General features: G+C 36.9%; 1 protein-coding gene across 1 annotated transcript in view; it reads right to left on the reverse strand.

Moving 5' to 3' along the window:
• Positions 1-24,282, reverse strand: part of NPAS3 (neuronal PAS domain protein 3) — a 1,134,041-nt gene that overhangs the window by 637,646 nt on the left and 472,113 nt on the right. Inside the window, exon 5 of the mRNA XM_006835502.1 lies at positions 20,739-20,821. Coding sequence (XP_006835565.1) covers positions 20,739-20,821 — 83 coding nt within the window. The remainder of the gene's footprint in view (positions 1-20,738; positions 20,822-24,282) is intronic.

A 24,282-nucleotide genomic window follows, 5' to 3' on the forward strand; every position in this document is an offset into this window, starting at 1 on the left:
GTCCAATGATTTCTGCATTCCCTCTCTCTTCAGAATGGACACAAATACAGATCTCTCCCAGTCAGTTGGCCAGGTAGTTGTCTTCCAAATTTCTTGGCCTAGATGAGTGCCTCCAGCACTTCATCAGTTTTTTTTAAAGATTTCAATTTGTATTTCATCAATTCCCAGTGCCTTGTTCTTTGTTAATGACTTCAATGCACCTTGGACTTCTTCCTTCAGAATCACTGATTCTTGATCAGATGCTACCTCTTGAAATGGTCGAACAGTGACCATTTATTTTGGGTACCGTGACTTTGCGTATTCCTTCCATTTTCCTTTGATGTGTTCTGCATCATTCAGTATTTTGATCACAGGATCCTTCAATACTGCATGTTAAGGTTTGAATTTTTAGCTCAGTTCCCTCTGAGAAATGCTGAGAATGCTATTCCCTTTTGGTTTTCTTACTCCAGGTCTTTGCACACTTCATTATAATATGTGAATTTGTCTTCTTAAGCTGACCTTTGAAATTTTCTGTTCAGCTCTTGTACCTCCTTCCTCACTTCCTCCATTTGCTTTAGCATCTCTATGCTACACAGCAAGTTACAGAGTCTCTTCCAACATCCCTATTGGTCTTTTCCTTCGTTCTTGTCTTCTTAATGCCTTTTTGCTTTCTTCTTGCATGATGTTCTTTATGTCACCCCACAATTCCTCTGGTCTTTGGTCTTTAGTGTCTAAATCATCAAATTTGCTTTTCAGATGATCTCTAAATTCAGGTGGGATATAAATTCATTCTTTGGCTCTTGTGGACTTGTTTTTCTTTTCTTCAACTTCAGCCTGAATTTGTATGCTAGTAATTGATGGTCTGGTCCACAGTCTGCCCCTACCTTGTTTTGCTGAGGATATGGAACTTTTCCACCATCTCACTCCACAGATGTAGTCAGCTTCATTTATGTGTATTCAATCTGGTGAGGTCCATATGTTGCTTGAAAAAGGTATTTGCAATAAAGTCATTGGTCTTGCAAAATTCTATCACATGAACTCTGGCATTGTTTCTATTACCACGGCCATATTTTCTAACTACTGATCCTTTGTTTCCAACCTTTGCATACCAATCACCAGTAATTATTAATACATCTTGATTGCATGTTTGATCAATTTCAGACTGAAGAAGTTGTTGTTGGTATGCAACGGAGTCAGTTCTAACTCATAGTGACCATGTATAGGGTTTCTGAGGCTGTAAATCTTTATGGGAGCAGAAAACCTCATCTTTCTCATGTAGAGTGACTGGTAGTTTTGAACTGCTGACCTTGAGGTTAGCAGTCCAACTTTTAACCACTAGGCTACCAGAGCTCCTTGAAAAAGTTGGTAGACTTCTTCAATTTCATCATTACTGACTTTAGTGGTTGGTGTGTAAATCTGAGAAACAGTGGTATTGTCTTCCTTGTAGGTGTATGGATATTATCCTATCACAGACAGCATTGTACTTCATGACTGATCTTGATATATTCTTTTTGATGATAAATGCAGTTCCATTTCTCTTTGTCATTCCCAGCATAGTAAATCATGTGATTTTCAGATTCAAAATGGCCAATATCAATCAGTCCATTTCAGTTCACTAATGCCTAGGATTATCAATGTTTATATACTCCACTTCATTTTTGACAATTTTTTATTTTCCTAGATTCGTACTTCATACATTCCATGTTCCAATTATTAGTGGATTTTTACAGCTGTTTCTCTTCATTCTGCGTTGTGCTCCATCAGCCAATGAAGGTCCAGAGGGCTTTACTCCACTCGCATCATCCATGTCCACTCTCCTTTGAGGACCAAGCTCTTCCCTGGCTACATTTTGAGTGCCTTCCAAATCTGTGTGGCTCATCTTCCAGCACTATATCTGACTATATTCTGGTGCTCTTCATCATGTTTCAATATTATTCTGGTGCTGGCAGTATTCCACTGCTGTTCATAAGGTTTTCAGTGACTAAATATTCAGAAGTAGTCCGTCTCTCCTATTTCCTAGTCTGTCATTGTCTGGAAGAGCTCAGCAGAAACCTGTCCACTGTAGATGATCCTGTTGGTATTTTAAAATACCTATAGCATAGCTTCCAGTATTGCAGCAACACATAAGCCACCACAGTATGACAAACTGACACACAAGTGGTGGATATGTATGCATGTGCATGTGTATGCACGTATGTATGTGTTGTTGTTCAGTGCTGTTGAGTCAGTTATAATTCATAGCACAACAGAACAAAACAATACACCATCCTCACAGTTGTATACTTGAGCCCATTGATTCTTCTTTTTCCTCAACTTCACCTTACCAAGAATAATGTCTGAGATATAACAGCCAAAAGTTTCATCATCCTGGCTTCTAGGAAGCATCCTACATAGATTTGTTTGATCTTCTGATAATCCATCGTACTTTAATAGTCTTCTCCAACTCTATCATTCAAATGCATCTATTCTTACACAGTCTTCCTTATTCACTGTCCAACTTCCAAATGCATATGAGGTGACTGAAAATTCCATGTTTTGGGTCAGGTTCACCTTAGTCCTCAAACTGTAGCTTTGCTCTTTAACACTTTAAAGAGGTTTTGTGCAGATTTTTCTAATGCAATACGTTGTCTGATTTCTTGACTGCTGCTTCCAGTAGTGCTGATTGCTGATCCAAGCAAAATGAAGTATTTGACAACTTCAGTCTTTTTTCCATTTATCTTGAATTTATTTATTACACCAGTTCTGAGGATTTGTCTCCCTGTACACTGTGGCACAACCTATACTGAAGGCTATAGTTTTTGAGCTTCATCAGAAAGTTTTTTAAGTCATCTTTGCTTCTAGCATGCAAGGTTGTATCATCTGCATATTATAGGTTATTAATAAGTTTTACACCACCTTGATGTCACATTCTTCTTCCTAGAACCCAGCTTCTCAGATGATTTGCTCAGCATACACACTGAAGAAGAATTGTCAATGAATACAACCCTGGCCACACCTTTGCTGATTTTAAACCATTCAGTGTCTCCTTGTTCTGGTCTAACAACTACCTCTTGTTCTATGAACAGGTTCCTCATGAGTGCAGTTAAGAGTTCTAGAATACCCTTTATTTGCAATGCTATCCATAGTTCATCATGATCTACACAGTCAAAAACCTTTGCATAGGTAATAAAGTTCAAGTAAACATCTTTCTGGTGTTCTCTGCTTTCAGGTGATAAGTGCCATTGAGTTATTTTTGACTCATAGTGTTTCCAAGTAATGGTTGGTAGGACTGAATTGCCAACTTTATGGTTAGAAGTCCAGTGTTGATCCTACAGAGCCAGAATAGTACTCCTATATATAAGAGAGGAATTGGTTTATATGTCCAATTGAATATATATTCAAAATATTGTTTATAAATAGGAGTCCTGTTGTGGCTCTGTAAGATATACATGGCTTAGCTGTGAATACAGTGAAACTATTATTTCAGCAGAGACAATAGGTACCCAACTCAAAAGACCAGGCCTGGGTACTTTATATTTAGAAAGAGCCAACAATGTCTCCCAGAAGATTAAATGCTGTCTCAATTTTGGATTGGGCTTTTGCATTCAGTCCACCTAAATGTGATCTCAAGAGAGGATACAGTTGATCTTACTATGCATTATTAAATAGTTACTGAGTTTTATCTCCTATGTGACTACTATTCTGAAAGTATAATTTAAAATGTCATTGAACTATCCTTATGGATTAAAGATGCAATTAAAATAGTCATTGATATTATCATTTGCCTTTGTATTTATGTAGAACCCATAGACTGCCTACTCACAGAAAAAAGAATGTGCTGCTGCATTAGGTCAATTCTGCTCTTGGTCTAATCTCTATACCAGACGAAATTTACTAAAACATTGTGTCACCTTAAAATGAAGCATAAGGCTGGATTATTTCACAGGGCATTTTTCTGGTGGCCTAATGGGTCACCTGCATTTTCATGTCTTTAAAAATGAAGGAAAGAACTGCCCTGAACTGACAATTCCTTCAGCACTTATCTGGTGTCTCTAGGAAATTTGACCAACGGGGTAATCCATTGGTTACAAATTGTATTCATCCAGACTGATAAATGTTTATTCTAATTTCCCTAACTATTTATTTTTCTAACAATGGTAAAGCAAATGTTTCTGACACTATCTTTTCTTAGGCAGGGTTCTACTCTGCTGTCACAAACTGACCCACTTTCCCCTGAGTTCCTTACCTTGCAATCATAAATCATCAGATCCTGGATTTTCAAGTGCCTGGGAAGTGACATTCACAAGGTACTGGTGGTGGTTATGTGCCGTGGAGTCAGTTCCGACTCATAGAGACCCTGTACTGGGTTTCCGAGGCTGTAAATCTTTACAGAAGCAGAAAGCCTCATCTTTCTCCTGCAGAACAGCTGGTAGTTTTGAACTACTGACCTTAAGGTTCACAGCATGATTCGTAACCACTACGCTACCAGAGCTCCTTTCACAAGGTACTAAGCAGACATTAATAAAAATAGCTTGAATGTGGGTGACCAGAGTCTCTAACCCTCTCCTCAAGTAGCCCAAGTTGCACAGCTGTAGTTTAGAGATGATGGACCCACACAGAATTCCCTGCAACCTCCTAGTGTGGTACATATAATGTTTTCCAGTTCATGGTGCTTACAGATTTTGGTGTACAATTGTCTTTTATGGGCACAGGAATACCCAGGTCAGGGTCAGGAGAAGAAAACCATATGCAAAAATCCATTAGGCATGATGTGCTCTGGAAAGTCCCATCTACAATTATTTTCAAAAGATAAGGCTCCCAATCTCACTGAAAGGATTGATTTACAGAAGGTCAAATATAGAATGGCCAAGAGAACCTTTGATAAAGAATACTTGGTTTTTAATTTTTTCTTTTGGGATAATTTGTGTGTTTTTTTGTTTTTTTTTTTACTTCATGCAACTGAAACAAAAGATACTTATCACCCCATACCATCCCTAAGTGGAATGTAGTTGTGGCACTACGGGTTAATGCCCTGGACTACAAAGTCAGTTTGAATAGCAAAGTAGCTAGTTCAAATTCACCAGCTGCTCCTAGGAAATCATATACTGGGTCACTATGGGTCGAGACTGACTGCATGGCACTTAACAACAATAAACCATCCCTAAGTACCACTGCTCGCTTACACACACACATACGTCATAGAAGATTTACTGGTAATAATCTTTTTCTTTAAAAAGCTAATTAAGCACACTACAGGTGTGACATTACAGTGTAATAATTTTCAATTACATGTTCAATTTAGCTCTTATTATATTTAGAGATTTTTTAGTATCTTAAAATAATTTTGATTCGATTCCTCTAAGCCAGACTTTCTCGACCATGTTTTACAGAATACCACTGTTGCAGGTATCTGCCATCGGCTTTATTTGGGAAGTGATGTGCAATGGCCTTCCCTGCTCCCCAATCCTTCCTTAAACATTCATCCACTAAATCATTAGTTTTGGTCTCAGGGCCAAACAGCATAGCTTTCCTCCAACCTTAACAGTTACTACAAACCCATTCCTTGAGACACACCTCTCATACCATTTTTCAGTCAACAGTGGCATCCAGTAAATGTAAAGTAAACATAAGCCACTGTTAACTGTGATCAAAACTAATGCCATTAGTGAATGTTTACTATGGAATCCTCGTGTGCAGGACTGCAAAGTCAGTTTGAACTGCAAGGTCAGCGGTTCATGCTCACTAGCCGCTCCTGAGAAACCCTACACTGGGTCAATATGAGTCTTGTAAGTTGGAACTGACTGCATAGCACTTAACAACAACAATATTTATTATGCAAATCAAAATCAGCAAGGTGCATACAAACCCAAGGGGTGGGAATTTGTTATAAATACCTATACACCAACCAACCAACCAACCAACTTTTTGCCAGTAAGTCAATTTCGACTCATGGCAACCCCAGGAGCCAGAGTAGAACTGTGCTCCACAGAGTTTTCAGTTGAGAAGCAACTTGCCAGGGATCTCTCTCTAAGTTACCTTTGTTTGAATCCAGACCTCCAACATTTTAGTTAGTAGCCTAGCACATTAGTCATCAACACTACCCATATAGACTCTGCCTACATACATACACACAACCACCACAAAAATCATTTGGCATAGCAGATAATAGATTCTGTGTACCATACATGTGAATCATATGTGCACTTTAACATTTCATCCATATAGTTTACATTAAAGGACAATGGACTGCTCTACCTTTTCACGTTTCCACCCTTCTGATTAGCTGTTTGTTCCATTTTTTTCCAAACAAGTTAATGAGAATCTACAGTATGATAAGAAGTGTAATGCTATATCACATTTCAATCTGAAAGAAACTTTGATTCCGGAATTTTTCAACAAATTACCTTTTTCTAGTTGCCGTTACCAAATTTAATAAATAAATATAGACTAGTGTATAGTATCAAATATAAACACTATTAATGTAAAAAGTCCATTTATGCTGCACTTCATGAAAATACGTATTTATCCTACCTTTAACCTGAAAGGAAATTTATTGATAATACTCCTATATCCTTGAAAGAAATCATATTTCATTTTCTAGCATCTATACCCTATTTTTCTTTAAACTGCCAAAATTGAGATGGGCTTTAGCAAATAAACATGGTTTCCAAAAGGATATTTTCATTACTGAAGACTTCCTAAATGGATTTTTTTTTTTTTTTTTTTTTTTTTTTTTGGTATAGTATGGCTATCATTTTTCTTCAGAAACTTGAGCATCACCTGGGCACCAAAAAATACAAAAAAAAAAAATCTATTGCTGCTGTTACATGCCTTCCAGTAGATTCTGACTCTCATAGCCACCCTGTATACGGTTTCTAAGGCTATACATCTTCATGGGAGCAAAAAACTATCTTTCTCCTATGGAGCAGCTAAGGAACTCTGGTAGCGTAGTGGTTGCGAATCAGGCTGCTAACCTCAAGGTCAGCAGTTTGAAACTACCAGCTGCTCCATGGGAGAAAGATGAGGCTTTCTGCTCCGGTAAACATTTATAGCCTCGGAAACCATTTACAGGGTCGCTATGAGTCGGAACCGACTCCATGGTATATAACAACAACATGGAGCAGCTGGTGTGGCACTATGGGTTAATGCACCAGACTGTAAAGCCATTTGAACTACAAGGTCGGTGGTTCAAGCTCACCAGTCGCTCCTTGGAAACTCTATACAGGGTCACTATGGGTAGGAATTGACTCAATGTCACATAACAACAAAATAATGCAGCTAACCACAAGGTTAACAGCCCAACAGCATAGCCCACTACACTACCAAGGAGCCTTAGAAAATTTACTAACGGATATTGTTGATGTTGTTGTCAGATACTGTCTAGTTGGTTATGACTCAAAGCAACCCTTCTGCATACTGGCTTATGAGTTTGAACCTCTGACCTTGTGATTAGCAGTCCAGTGCTTATCCTAGAGTGTCACACCAGGACTTACTATGTTTTACACATCAGTTTCTGTACTAAGCACTCATAAACTATCTCATTCAATCATCATGACATAACTACTATGAAACTTCTACTACGCTTTTCTTACTTTTACAAATAAACTGAGACTTAGTGGTGGTAAGAGACTATTAGAGATCTACACAGTTAAGTGAGCAGGTCGTATATGAGCTCCAGTTGACAAGACACCAAAATTTCTTCCTTTTCATGGATATGCCATGGTCTGCCCCATATGTAGAGGGGATAGAGAAAATTTGAACTGAGAACACAGAGATGAGATGTGGCCTCAGTAGTGGAGTTAATGGGACTTTGTGATGTAACACAAGGACTCATAGTTTTAGTAATTCACCAGTATCCCTGGAGAAGGTCTCAAACGTTACACTTTGATTCTACTATCAGCACTTGTTTGGGGCCCACCTCTAGGGAATACAGAAAAGTTACACTGCACTTCATGGAATTTGAGTTTTTCAGAGAAGAGTTTCATTAATTATTTCTTCTCAAATTCAAGTTTTCATAAACACAAAATACTTTCTCACAATCATGGAAATGACTTCGATAGAATCTAATAAATTAATTTTGGATAACAAAGTATACTTTTCCTGCAAAGTGAAAATCTAAGGCAAAATGCAGTACTGTGAACTAACAGTTTCACCATCAACCTCTGTACACTTCAGTTTTCCAATTTAGAGAATGGATATTTTGATAAAGCATACGTTCTACTGATAATGTGAAGACCAATGAGAGAATTCTTGGCAATCCATGCTGAGATTCTCTGATGAAAGCAATTTTGTAAGTATGAAACATTAATCTAGAGAGAAAATACGTGCTAGGGTCAGAGTGATATCTACTTCATTAAAATCCAACAGCTTACAGAAAATACACATTGCAGGTGGGAGAGCCAATTGACTACTCCATTAGTTATCAGTTTGCCAAATTAGATCATGGACATATCAAATCTTTTATAAACAAAGACTACTTTCAAAAGTTTCAATATATGACTACACATATTTAACTTTAAACTCAGCTCAGTTACTAATAGATGTAGATTAATTTTCACCATTAGAAACTTTCCAAGATGTCAATGCTGAGATCTTACTTAAGGTCAGGTTGTAGGGAAAGAATAACAGACATAGGGAATTTCTGATTTTCTTTTCAAATAAAATTACTGTAAAACTTACATTCAATTGTTTTACAGCTCAATTGATAAGGTGTGTTCTTTTTTTTTGTTGTTGTTCAAGGAAATTTAAAAGCAACTAATTTAAATATGCAAAATTATCTTGAGTTGTTCATACGTGAACTTAAAAGCCGTGCAACACAGGAAAATTAAGTAATTATGCCTCCAAGTTATTTACTGCAATTAAGCTCATTTATCATATGCAAATTAGTGCAAACTGGTCTCATTAGTTACTAAATTACTCAATATGAGCTGAACAATGTAGCACTCCAGTTTGTAATGAAAAATCCCTGTAGAAGCAAGCAGTATCAATTAAGCTAATTTGCATATGCAAATATATTCACTAACTTTCTCTTTTTCTATATTTAGTTTTACATTTTCTCACCATTTTGGATCATAGGGAGGCTATAAGGCCACTCACCTTTCTCCTTTCTTAATTGCATTTAAAGACAGTCTTTCAAAATGACTATTATTTAAAATTATTTTCATTTTATTTTAGCGCTGCTGTCCACCAGAATACTTCTTTGCTAACAAGATGCAACTTCCCTAGAAAGGATATTTTCATTTAAACTGCAAAGTTGCAATAGAAATGAATGATAAGTGTTGACATTCCAAAACATCAATAAAATAGAAAATGAACTTGAAGATATCATTGTCTTTCACAAAGTCTTTTGAAAACACTACCAGCAAATGTGAAGAGAAGCTAGGCAGAATCTGAACAAATTATAGTTTGCATCTTTGCTTTACTAAGTCCTTCAAGCTCTTTAGGATGTATTCACTTTTCCTTGTCCAGATATTTCAGTTGTACTAGCAAATCTTTTTCTTTTGCTGCCTAAGATTAAATAAGACCCAGATCATGGATGATTCGGCACTGGAGGTGCAGTGGCTAAGTGCTTGGCTGCTAACTGAAAGACTTGCAGTTCAAAGCCACCAGACATTCAGCAGGAGGAAGATGTGGCAGAATTCTCCCATAAAGATCAACACAAACAAACAAATCCAGTGCCAGGGAAGTTAATTACGATTCAAACCCTATGGGGCAGTTGGACTTTGTCCTATAGCATCCCTAGGAGCCATGATCGATGGCATTGAGTTGGGTTTTGGGTTTATCTCCATTCTTCACACTCTTCCCCATCTGTCTAGTTGCCTAGTCTATTTCTACACCAAATCTGCTATTTAGTCTTCCACAATGGGATCAGCCTCAAAAACTGGCACAGAATTGTGATGTGAATCACTTGAACAATAACAAAGATGTAAAATGTCATAGGATAGTATTCATTTGGGTTTCCTTAGTGTATCAGCGACAAATTTTGAGATATTACTGATACAGAACATATATGCTATTTGTCTAATAATCATTTTGCAGGATTAAATGACATGTGAGCCCACTAGACAAAATTGAAGACTATACACTTAATCAATCTACAAAATGTACTCAACAGCAGAAACAGAGAAATTTAAATGCAATTCTTCATCTGAGTTTTGTCTAAACCTGATGTATAAAAGCTTTTGTAAAGCACAGTCTCTTACTTGAGACACTATCCCCTGGTATTCCGTGCTTGAAAATGTTGGGATAAAGAAAGGCATGCGATAAAACCTGGCATATCCTGGAGGTTTATGGCATCATCTTGCTGTGATGCTGCAGGATAATGTACTGGACTGTAAGGTTGGTTTGAACAAAAAGGTTGGTGGTTCAAATCCACTAGCTGGTCCTCAGAAGCCCTATATAGGAAACTGACTGCACTTAAAAACAACTGTCATCATTCATCCCAATCATGAAAATGACTAACTACCTGGGCAAACAATTTGAAAAACAGGTAAATAAGAGTTCTTCCCTTCCTCCTAATTTCAATAAAATGTATGTCTTAATAAGACTGTTATGCTAAAGAGATGGCTGTACCTGTGTTCATCTACTAATAAATGATCCTTGCCAAAATAATTACCTTCCTAGTGATGGCGGGGTAGACAGAGCCACAATTATTCTGCCCAGTTGTTTTCTGAACTGTTTCTAGTCAAGAAAATCCAAGGATTATAATCTTAGAATGTTCTTGGATGTTCTCTCTTGGCCTTGTCTTCCTGAAAAAAATTTACCCATAGATCTCTTGCATTAGGGGACTGGAATGTTCTAAGAGCAATGCAAAAATCCCTTAATGGCAACAAATAATGAAGGGCCAATGGCACAGACATAGGACAGCGCATGTAATATGGCCAAACTAAAAAATAACACATTATTATCATGCTTGTATCATTATTTTCCATGTGAGTATCTATTTTAGGGGCTAGGAGTAATGAGTAAGGGTTAGGTTTATGGTTAGGCCTAAGATTTGGTGTAGTGTTAAGGTTATGGATAGGACTAGGGTTAATGTTAGGGTGAGGGGCAGAGGTTGAGTTAGGGCTAGGAGTAGGGCTTAGTCAAATTAATGGGTTAGTTAGATTTTTAAAAATTTATTCTTTCATCCTTGAAAGCTACTGGACAGCCTCTTTATTTAGAAGACCTGTAACTACACTATTTGGGCATTTCTTAAAGAATGTTCTTGTTATTCTTCTAAGAAAAAGTTTAAATAATAAAATACATTCCAATGTCATTTATGTACAAATAGGTGGGTACTTAGCATAGGGAGCACCATGGCTCCATATGGTAAGCATTGGTCTACAAAGAACAGGGTCTGTAGTTTCAGCCACCAGCCACTGTGTGGGAGAAAGATGAGATTTTCTGCTCTTGAAGATTTAAAGCCTCAGAAACCCTATAAAGTGTGGCTATGAGTCGGAACGGACTAGAGGATATTCAACAATAACAACAACAATTGTGATTTTGGAATCCTAATGTGGTACTGTAGGATAAACACGGGAATGCAAACCACAAGGTCCGTGGTTCAAACCTAACAACTGTTCCTCGGAAACACTGCACAGGATCACTGAGTTTAAACCAACTCGACAGCACTTAACAACACTATTATTATATTCATTTAAAACAAAATTTTGCATCTTTTATCAAAATTGTTTTGTAGTACCATGGAGTCACGTCTGACTTACAGGGTTTCCAGGATTGTATGTCTTTTTGAGAGCTTCTGCTCATCTTTCTCCTGTTGAGTGGCTGGTGGGCTTGAATCACTGAACTTATGATTCTCAGTTCACTGCTTATTGTACAGAACTATAAAGTATGCCCTTCAACTGTTTTATACGCTCTTGATAGTTACTAGTAAAGTTAAGTATTATACAAGTCAACAGTAGATATACATAATATAACATACTTATCAAGCTATATTAGACCATAAACTATTAACATGGAATAAAAAATAAACCTTAAAAATTTACTTACAAGGTTTGATCGGATTGTTTTAACATCTGTTACATGAGGTGAATGAAACAGTGTTAGTGTGAAGTATGCAAATATTATAATTTTATATAACAATTATATAAGCATTATTTACTGAATGCAAAAACGTAAACCCTTCTGCTATGGGCATGCAAATAATTAACACACTCCATTCATAAAAATGGCACCTAAGGGAAAGGTATTATTACATTATTTAATTTTATGTGTTACAAAGATGATACCTGTTACCATTCTCTGTTTCATTAAATCTGATAACGTAAAATACAAATATTCTACTTGGTTGCTAAAATTGGGACACTAAAAACAAATTCCATTTATATTTCTTTCATTCTAAGGAGCTCATGAAAAGAGATTATTAATACCCTGAGAATACTTTAAAAAGAGGAGACGAACGTGTGCTTAGTCAATGTGATGTATTCAGTAAAGATGCCATAGAATGACATCCTAAAATTCATATATTTTTACTAATCCTCCACAAAAAGTACAATTCCCAACTGTAGCCTGCTGAGTTACTTTTCAACTGATTAATAAGCGTGCAAGAAGAATATAGTGATTCTGGCGGTAGTGTGCTGTGAAGTTGGTTCCGACTCATAGCAACCCTGTATAGGGTTTCCAAGGCTGTATATCTTTACAGGAGCAGAAAGCCTCATCTTTCTCCTGTAGAACACATGGTAGTTTAGAACTGCTGACCTTAAGGTTAGCAGCCCAGAGCTCTTGCCTCAGTGTCAGTATGTCTATTTCACAGTCCTGTCATTGCAATACTGACATCCCTCAGGGCTCAACTCTCCTGCAGGAGATGCCCTGTCTAAAATGCATGCCTTAAGCAGCTAGGGGTTCTCCAGACTTCAGGACTGGTCACAACAGTCAGCATTGGGGCTACCGTTCACAAGAGTTACCCATATACAGCCTGGCAATGGTCCTGCCCACATACACCAGTACTGAATCACTAAACTGAGAACTGGCTTTATACGAGTTGATTTTACAACGTTTTGAATAACTATTAACTTATTTCACCCCTCAGTAGAAAGTAAGTCAAATTTTGAGGCATCCCACCAAGCTTTCTTAATTTTCTAAGAGAATAAAATACGTATCTTAAAAGATATATGTGCACTGAAAACCCATGCTACAGTTCAGAATTAAGATGTTCACACTCATCTCTTACTCCACCATTCTAAACCAAGGAGTACTTAGTATAGACTTTGTTGTTGCTATAAAGTGTCATCGAGTCAGTTCCAATTCATAGCAACCCTGTATAGGTTTTCCAAGGAGTGGCTGGTAAGTTTGAACCATTGTTCTTTTGGTCAAACCAACCTGTTTGTTGTCCAGAGCTTTATCCCACAACGCCACACCAGGACTCTAGTATAAACTTTGTTGTTGCTGCTAAGTGCCATTGAGTAGGTTCTGACTCACAGCCTATTTTGTGGGTATGAGCCGCCACCCTTGTGGTTCAAGTTGACCTTGCAGTCCAGTGCTTTATCTTCCAGCACAAACTTTAGTGAGACATTATTAGAGGTGTAGATATCAGGTAAGGAGTACAGTGGCTCTATAGGATAAACACTGGACTGTGAACCACAAATTTGGCGATTCAAGCTCACCAACCTCTAATCAGAAGAAAGATGATGCTTTCTGCTTTCACAAAGATTTATAGCCTCAGAAATCCTATAGTCACTTTGAGTTGGAACTGACTCCACAGCACTTAGCAACAACATTAACAAGTAGCAGGGAATCTTGGCAGATGCTACAGTGAAGCCCTCAGGCATTTCCTGAATCATATCCAAATATTCTAAATTGACCTCCCTTTTACCTTCCAAAACCAACTATAAATATCTTAATTCCTTTAACTTTACCACCACTGTATTTTACAATGCCCTTATTGTTTGTTGGGAAGTATCGTAATCTAGTTAGTATCCTGGATTCAAGTTCTAATCTGTTACCTAGTCATTTAAGTTTTTAAAATCTTATTCAATTTTCTTATGTACATAATCATAGCACTTCTTTCATAAATAAACACTGTGAGCATCAAGGAAGATACAAGAGAATTTAGCACATACATGAAAACTATTATATAATATTTAATTTAGTTTAATGTAAAATCAACTCAGACTAGAGTTTTCTAATTGAAATACACATACACACCAAACACACTCACATGCAAACACACATACCCACACCACATGGTATTTTCATTAGAAATGCAAATTCTTAGATATAATCAAAGTACCCAATGGCAGGAAACTGGTTAAATAAATTATGATACAGTCATAGCACTGAATGAAGCTTAGCCATTGACAATAATGAAAACCTATTCTTTCTTAATACAGACATAACTACAAGCTATTCAGTTTTATAAACCTGATTGCTAAAGAGCATATAGTTGACCAATAAAGCTAGTTTTCCATCTTTGTTCCAGCACACACAAAATGTTTGGCCCCATGAGAACTACAATATGCAAACATACTCTTATAACATTGAAAACACAACAACATAAACTTTTCCCTTGGCACTACCTTCTCATCTTCTACCTTTCCAGTACCACAAACAAGCAATCTCTTCTGCATTACCTCTTTGGTTCATCACTCTTTTGGTTCATCTTCTGTACCTAGGAATACAACTGCTTGATCAAAGACTTCTAATTTATATAACTTATGACATATCTTCAGTATTTATACTATCAAAAGATTGATCCTAGTAACCTTGATATAAGAATATTCCTTCCTTTAGCAAAATCAGATCTTGATTTTCTCCTCTAACTCTAATCTTTTCCCATTTATTTATCTATTAAATGATGATATACCTCAGGGTTGTTACCACATTGTTACCACAGGCCAGCAACTCATGAAATAGCTTGACATAGAGTATCATTCATTTATACACTGTAAGATAAACACAAGACTGCGAACCACAAAGTTGGCAGTTGAAACCTACCAGCTGCTCCACTGGAAACCCTACAAAGGGTTGCTATGAGTCAGAACCAACTCAAAGACACTTAACAATACCACCAACATGCATCATTGAGGAGTCCAGGTGTGGCACTGTAGGAGAAGCACTGCAAGGTCAGCAGTTCAAACCCACCAACCACTCCTCAGAAACCCTATACAGAGTCGATATGAGTTGGAACCAATTCAAAGGCACCTAACAACAATGACAATGCACATTAGTGATTAGTGATTGGTGTATTTTTGTTCAGCCCTAGCCATGATCTTGCACCAGATGATCAGTTCTAAGTTTCCCACTCTTAGCTCAGCTGTTTATTTTTTTAACTTTTTATTGTAAAGTGAGTGATGGTTTATATTGCAGATCATCAGGTGTATTACATTTTAAAAAATCCCATAGTTCATTTCATGTCAAGGACTGCAATCTCCTCCATGAAAATCAATAATGCGACTTCCTCCCTGTGATTCTTGTTTCCATTCCACCCTCCTTCCCAGTCCTTCTAAAATTTGTTCTTAGGTAAATGTTGCCTTTCTGATCTTAAACAGTTGGCCATTCCATGGTGAGCAGACCCTACTAGTGTTGCCATTCCCCCTATGTATTTATCTACCATTTGCATGAAAATTAAGCCATGAGGCTGAGTTCAGGTCCAGTCTAAAGAGTGACTGAGGGCCATATTCCAGGGTTCCTCCAGTCTCTTTCTGGAAAGAATGCCTGGTCTTTTTTCATAATTTTGAATTTTGGTACACATGTTTCCCACTCTATTCAGAACCTTCTAACATGATCTCTTTCATAAGAGGTGGTAGTGGTAGCTGGGCACCATCTAGCTCTTCTGGTCTCAAGACCACAGAAACTGATGTTCATGTGTTCCAACAGTCCACTGGATTAATTTATGACAACTGTCTTCAATGTTCATCACTTTTTAACTCCATGCACGAAGAGACCAATAGTTGCACTTTAGATGGCTGCTGATGGGTTTTTAAGATGCCAGTCCCTACTCTAGTATGATCTAGAACATGTCTTTGTATACTATACTACGTCAACTGACAGTGGTATCCCCTGAGACTATGGTCCTGAGACCCCATGCCCAGCTACTCGTTACCGTGAGGTGTTTGGAAGTGTACAAGAAGTTTTCATCATTTTGTTTCCTGTATGCTCCATCACATTCATAGATATATTTGTAGCAAAGGTAAATACCCATGTACAAGTATTTTATGTTAAATCTTTATATATTTGTGGGCATATTCCCACTCTCCCTTCCACACCCATTCAGTCTGTATATTTGTTCATGGCTCTATTCAAAGATCACTGCTGTTGCAGAGTTAAGTATATAACAATATTTACTTCTATCCCCTTTAACTCTTCCCCTGACTTCCTCATTCTCCATCTAGGCTATCTAACGGAAGATGCCCTTCAACTTTTCTCAGGTAAGAGTATCAAAAGTAAGTAAATAATATAGAAAACTTGTGGCCAGCACTTTTATCATTCCTTACCCTTTTGTTCTTTTCAGGCAGTGTTTCATTCTGCTGTGCATAAAGTTGCTATGAGTTGGTACTGACTTGATGGCACCTAACAACAACAAGCCTTTCCTATTAATGAGCAAGCATGTATTGATGGATTTATTTCAGTTTCATACTTGTACCTCTATTCACAAAGCCTGTATCTTGAATGTAAGATTCATGTTTATTTTCTCTTTCTTAGACTATTATCAAATTTTCCTAAATTACGTCTTTTTATCACACAAAGATTTACTGCACATTGTTTCTTATAGTAATTCTAGAAACAACACAAACCCTTGTCAGTCTCTGTGTAAAAGGCTTCTCTAGGGGCTCAACCCTGCTATGGATCAGACTCTAAACTTCCTGGTATGGCTCACTAGACGGGTCACAAAATGGCTTTGTGACTTTTCTTTGTTCCTCTCTTTTGCGATCCTCTGTGCAGCCAAGGCAGTAATCAAACCAGATGTCTTAAGAATTACTGAACAGGACCAGTTATTATTTGCCTCCGTGCCCTTGCATGGATTTCTCTTTGCTTAGAAAATTCTTTCATTTTCTTTGCCTAATAAATTCTTACTCCTCCTTCAAAAACATTGAGAAGTCTTCTTTGATACCCTCTGTATTTAGATCACCCCTCTTCCCCACCATGATTGTTAAAATCAGCAGTCTTGGTCCTATTAAAGTGAAATTTCTCCTCTTAGTATTTGAATTTTATGTAGTCATCTTCCATTTTGTTTTGATAAATAACCTTGTTGACCATACAGGATTTCAACAACAACAAAATATGCAAGTGCAGAAAGTGTACAAGGGAAGAATGGAAGGACTAATTCGTTCTAATTCCCATGAACCAAAAGGATTCAACCACAACCACCCCACCCCACCAAAGTTAATACAGAAACTTTTGCAGACACTTGAGATACCATTGACTACAGTACAAGTACGGGTCAATGAGCTTGAGGGTTCCTCTGTTTGGAGGCAAGATAATTAATTAGAAGCCAGGAGGTTCTACTTATTTCAACTGCTTCAGAAATCCCTGCTGCCCCAAATTCCAGTGTTTCATTTCCATAAGCATATACATACCTACTCCTTACTTACTGATTATCTCAATATCCAACATGTAACATTTACAACAGCAGCAAAATATCTACTATCTGATCACTTGGCATATTAATGACATACATCTGGCAGTATTGAATGCTGAGGTGCAAGGTGAGAGTAGCAGCGGCAATGAAAGTTAAGGTTTTGTGCTAACTTGAGTGGGTCATGATTTCAAGAATGTAATGATGTGGTTCTGTGGAATAAAGCACTGGACCACTAGGATGGTGGTTCAAACTTACACATCCATTCCTTGGAAACCCTGTACAGGGTCGCTATGAGTTGGAACCAACTCGACGGTACTTAACAACATCAACAATAACGAGGTAATGTGGAAACACGTAATGATGGAATTTCGCAGTTATGTAATGATGTAGTCGCCTTCCATTTAGTGAGCGCCTATGGTCATCCTCCATTTTTGCCTAACAACATGGTCTTTGGAACCTAACCGCAGTGTTACGTGAGTAGTAGGTATACCTGTCTCCTTCAGTATAACCATTGGTTGTACTATCCAATAATATTAAGTTTTAGTTTTTATGGCAATACAAAGATTATGAAGACCAACCTGACTTTGATGACTAATTTTCCTACTCAAATACCCCTTCTGTTGTTGGTCTTCAGTGATGTGGAGTCAGTTCTGACTCACAGCGACCCCATATAAGGTCTTTGAGGATTGTACAACTTCACAGTAGCAGAAATCTCATTTTTCTCCCCCACACAGTGGCTGGCAAGTTCGAATCACTGACCTTGTGGTTTATGGTCCAGTGATTATCGTACTTTCCCTTAAAACCAATGGCTTTGGACACATTCCAAATGTGGGCAGTTTTATTTGGAAATTTTCTTGCATGAAGGTGATTTCATTTCTTTTCACCTTCCATTCATTTCATTTCAAGCAACACAGAACGTAGTTAACCCTATTTTGCAAATGGAGCCTTCACATATATAGAGGGAATTAAATAATTCTCTGAACAAAGGTCTTCTTCCAAATTGAACAGTAACAAGCTTCCTGCACACTCCTCATGTAACATGATTTCTTAATCCTTCCATCAGTTTGTTTGCTCTACTTCCAGGAACATCCAACTGTATGTTGTTATTTCTGTTAAGTCCTTTGAAGTCAGTTTGTCTCATACAGTGACCCTGTATATGTGCCTCTTTATGTTTGGTACTAAAATAGGGTGTGACAAATTTAGGTAGAAAAGCAGTTTAGCAAGTTCATCTAGGTTCTCTTTTCTCTTAATGCAACATAATATGGAATAGGCACTTAGGAGATTGTACCACAGTTCTAGAGTCCTGATGTGGTGCTTTAGAATAGGCACTGGACTGCTAACAGAAAGTCAGTGGTTCAAACCCACCAGGTGCTACAGGGTCACTGTAAGTTGGAACTGACTTGACAGCACTTAACAACAACAACAACAACAAACACCTCTGTTCTATATTGAGTTTATGTTTACATTCAATTCTGACTCCAACATTTTGTAATACATCTCCCATACTCTAAAGGAATTTAGAATCAAGTAAAATATGTACAGAAATGATGCAAAGAATAATAACAAAGGACCAGTCTGACACAATTCTTTCCTGACTGGCTGCTTCAAACAGAAGTGATCCCAAATTACATTTGAATCCAACACTATATATGTTCATACAAAACTTATAAAGGGAATTATGTACAAAGGATGTACAGGAAAAAGTGGAGTTAAGTTGTAAAGATGTAGAAAGAAGTAATGACCCTTTCTAAATTCTTGAAGGTGATTCTAGATTACTGAAATAGTAATTCAAAATTCTATGTGCAGAATACAGCAGCATCTATCAAGGCGTGTCTCAAAAAACACCACTTCTGCGTGATGTTAACAGCTATTAGTGAGGAAAGGAAATACGATACAAAATAAAGTTTATAGGTTTCCTTTCTGTAAGATCGCTCAGTGTCTTAAAGTTGCAAATGTGATTTATGACATCTAATATCTGACAGATGACCAAAATCATCTTGGGAAGTTCTTAGGATTCATAAATTACTGGACTTCACTTTATAGATTCTGATTCAGTAGTCCCAGAATGAGACCCAGTAATGCTTTCTTTGAAATATGTCTCAGGTGGCTCTGAAAATCTAAGATACTGCTTTGGGAACTCCTTGGCATTTGACTGGGGACTTGTTCTGTTTCTTTAATGGAGTATCTTGTGACAGCACTTTTCTCAGACACATACTTCAGGGAACAAAGTGCTAGAAACAAAACTACTTTGTCTAGAAAACAAAAGCATCATGGGGGTCATGCTGAAACTCTGAATGGACAGGAATCCAGAGTTTATTTTTATTCCAAAATGATTTAATAAAAACATAACCATGTTTTCAAAATAACAGAAGCTGCCTAAAATATTCTAAGCATGTCTTCTTCTCTAAGACCGTGTTGAAAATGTATCCTACATATGAAAGGACTTCAAAAAGTCCATGGATATTTTTCAATATCTATTAATTACATTTGTCCATGAATTTTTTGAAGTCCCTCTGGAGTCAGAGTATGGTTTTGCCATGGCATCATTTTCCTGGTAGTAGGAACAATGTAGAATAATCATCCACAGAAGAAGGGACATGTAATGGCAAAGTCTAAAGAGAAACACTTTTTAGTAAGCAAGATACCAAGATGGCGATGAATCTTAGTAGAGTAAAAAACTATAGTTCCATCCTGGCAAGCATAATGTTTATTTGCCATGAAAATTTCAGCAAAATAAGCTATTATTTGTATTCTTTGACTTAAGGATACACTTTAATATTTCACCTCAATAAATTTTGTAATTTGAGGAGGCAAACAGGAAGCACTTAAGAATATAAATTCAAGCCAAGAACAATCAAAACTTGACACCACAGAAAAATGTTACATTACTTTCACAACGTAACTTTGCTCTCCAAAAACACATAGCGCTAGAAGACACATACACCCACTTACAAGCACAGCACACAGACAATCATTCTGGGAACAGCCAGTTACTGTACACTGCGCATTGACTAAATAATGCAATTCATCTAAATTATTACAGCACAAATAATACTTGCCCTCCCTTTCTCATAAATATTCTCTCAAAGGATGGCTTTCTAAAAAGAAAAAAATGAATTTATAAGAATTTCATAAATCCAATGAGAAATAACAATTAAATGCATGGCTGAAATTTTTGTTAAAAATTTAAAAACTACATTTTAAATATATGGATTTTTTCTTGGTGAAAATATGAGCCAAATGCTTTCTTTTTTAAAGGTACCTGTAAAATGTGACTTCCCAAATGTGCTTCAAATACTTCAATGGCTAGTGAGCTGGGACTTCGCCTTCGTTGTGCACCTATAACTTGAAAAAAAAAAAAAAAAAGAAAGAAAGAAAGAAAAGGAAGGGAGGAAGGAGGAAGAAAAGAGACAGAAAAAGAAAAATTAAGTCAAAGCTCAGATTGCACACCTCTATGTTCATTTTAATTACTTAGTTACTATATCAATGTGATTATATAGTAATGTGAAAAATAAAACCACTCAGGGTTTATTTTTATGCTGAATTACCTAAGCATAAACAGCCTAGGATGAATGAACTCAATATAGCCACTTTGAGAAGCATTAAAAAAAACACATGCAGCCCTTTTTTTCTTTTCTTTTTTGTCACTTTGGACTGTTTTTCTGCTATTGAGTCAGAAGAACAAAAATGCTGAGATTTCCATAAAAATTAATTAACAAACTGTTTCTTAAAATTAAGATATTTTCAATATATTTTAATCACATATACATTTCTTTTATTCCCCCCCCCCAGAAAAAACGAAACTTTCCATACACTTTAGCCTATCAAAAAAGTAATAGGAAATTTTGTGTTTCTTTTCTGCTTTATTTGTATTTTTTTAATGCAGTAACTCTATCATAATTTAATAAGCACAACATGTCGGATATAATTAAATTACATAAAGAGATTTTCATTCATGACCATTTGCTCCAGCTCAAGTATCTCAGGATGACCGGATTGAGCTATTACTGAACATTGTTGTTGCTGTTGTTAAGTACCATCAAGTCAGTTTCGACTCATAATGACCCTCTATAGGGTTTTCAAGGAGTGGATGGTAAGATTGAACCGCCGACCTTGCGGTTCAAACCTCCTTTTCAATCTAAAGCATTAACCCACAGCACTACACCAGGACTACACCAGGCCTCCTAGTGAATGTTAACATGTAACTATTTCTACAAAGCTGATGAAAAGACCAGCTAGTCTCTTACTTCCATGCCCCTCCCACAGGTTACTGACTCTTCCTCTCCCATGACACGGCAGACAGTCTGCTTCCTTGCATACCCAGATACTTTGATTCTAGGGACCTCCCACTCCAAAAGCCCCACAATCCTTAACAAAACTGATTCTAGGGACCTCCTGCTCCAAAAGCCCCACAATCCTTAACAAAACTGATTCTAGGGACCTCCCACTCCAAAAGCCCCACAATCCTTAACAAAACTGGACTCAATGCATGATGTTTATGGGATTCAAAATTAAGTCTTTTCTTAATACATTTTTTGCATGCGGTCCTAATTATCTTTTAAATCTATTTTCTGGCTACTTTTCCTTTCTTTCATTTCTTTTTGTATTCTTAAGGTCATAAAAATTGATTTTATTTACAATGATTAATAAAAATATATATTTTTCTATATGTTTAAGAAGTCAGCTCTCCATGTCTGTCTCTTTAAAAACTTTTATTACAACGTATGCCCCCTCAAACCCAGATATCACCAATGAAAATTAAATAAAATGACCCAGCTCTCTTACTTCCCAAAATACTTTTAGCTAGTTGACAATGAAATTCCAGCATAATGCTGGTGGGATAATTCTATTACATTGCAGTCACTGATTCAGTCAGCTGGATCCATAGCTTAGTAAGGATTATAATATAAATGCACTTATGATTATTGTGCCATGGAAAAGGAGGGCATTTGCCCCTGCAACTGAGAGTTAGTGTCTGAAAGACACTTGAAAAATGGCAAGAGTGTTAAGTATTGCTCTTGCTAGGAAGAGAAAGTAAAAGGAGCATTTTTGCGATGGAAAAAATTTATAAATGATAATTGAAGAATGATTATTATTAGAGAAAATTTCAGCTGAAAGGGGTCTTGGAGAGCTCTACTCCAACCTTTTCATTTGTTTCTGAAGCAAAGCATACAACTAGTAATTTTAAGATAGAAAATTCCATTTTCTGAGATTAATCTTTAATATAAGTAAAAGAATAAATTTCAAAGCTTAATAGTCAGATAGACTTAAGACAGTATGTATGTGTGTGTGTGTGTTGATTAATTTCTTATTCTAACATGCACATTACTCCCTTCAAAACTCCTTTGGCAATTTTGATAATGCAGCTGTCTTGCTGAATACTGTTTTCAGTTTCTAGAGTGTTAATTGCACATTATGGTATCTTGGTGCGAATGATCCCACATGAATAAAATCTGCAGTCTTTTTTTTTTTTTTTTAAGATTATGAGATGGGGAGTTTTGGGGCGGGAGAAGGGAGAAGTTGAAAACTTTTAAAGTGCCCACTTTCTGTGTTTGATGCAGTAATTATGTTCCAAAACCTCCTTATTAATAGTTTATAATTTGGGGGCATTTTGGTACTTCCAAAATAAACCATTGCCCCTAACAAAAGAAAAAGGACTAATCTTAGAGAACATAAATGATTGTACACAGCACTGGATTAAGAGGGAGACTCTAAAATATCATAGGAAATATAAAGAGAGTGTTTATTTACTGAAAGGTTTAAGAAGCATGCCCCCCAACCCCAACAACAGATGGTAGCCCAAGTGCCTTTTAGAAGCACAGAAACAGTTAGCTACACTAGGGTGTTGTTGTCAGGGTTATGCAAGCAAGCATGGCCACTGATGGTCTTTCTGCTGCTGCCTTTTCCCCACTCAAGGTTTAGCCATTTCTCTAAATATATGGTACAAATATATAAATAATTAAGAGTTTTATTTAAAGAACTCATTAGTCAGCCTGTGGCTCCCACATGTCTTAATCAGAACTTACATCCATGTGTCCTATGTGTATAGTTATTCTTTGTTCTGCATAGCCTCCAGAAAAGCGAGTGTACATGCCAGTATATGTTAGCATAATACCCAAGTAGCTTGTAGGTAGTTTCATGCTCTTCTATTCACTGGCGTTTTTATGGTATTGGAACTTCTCTTGATTTATATGTTTTGCACTTAGGCAGGTGATGTGGGGCTGTAATGACAGTTCCTAATTTTACAACCAACATAAATATGTTAAACAGGAGCCCATTACGGCCCTGGGAAGAGCCCAGCTTTAGCACTAGTATTATTGGTAACTGAATAGAAATTAAATATGCACTTCTCATCTTAGACTTTTTATCCTGTCATATTTGGCATTTTGAAAATTGAGACAATAATCTAATAACTCAGGAACAATGCAAATATAGTTATTTGCCTCTTCATATTAATTTCATTGAGTTTATAGAGTATCATTCATGTCTAAAGAAGAAAGCAATGGGCATCTCTACAATGAGGTTCATCATCCTCAAAATGGCAACACGTTCCTTAGGAAACTCTCTCAGAGTTCTGTATCTTGGATGTTGACAGTTTCTAAAACTACTTAGTTGCCCAGACACAGTTAAGCACTTACTGCTGAGCAGGTTACTGTTGTGGTTGGGTCGTACCTACTGACACATTCTAGCAATTTCTTCAATGAAAAAAACTACTTTTGAAATTTAAGGGACAGTAATTCATCAAACAATACACAAAGCATTGCTTAATAAATGGACTGTGTGCTCCTTATCACTCACTCACCAAC

The sequence above is a fragment of the Chrysochloris asiatica genome, unplaced genomic scaffold (assembly GCF_000296735.1).
Source record: "Chrysochloris asiatica unplaced genomic scaffold, ChrAsi1.0 scaffold00017, whole genome shotgun sequence".
In the NCBI taxonomy this organism is placed as follows: domain Eukaryota; kingdom Metazoa; phylum Chordata; class Mammalia; order Afrosoricida; family Chrysochloridae; genus Chrysochloris; species Chrysochloris asiatica.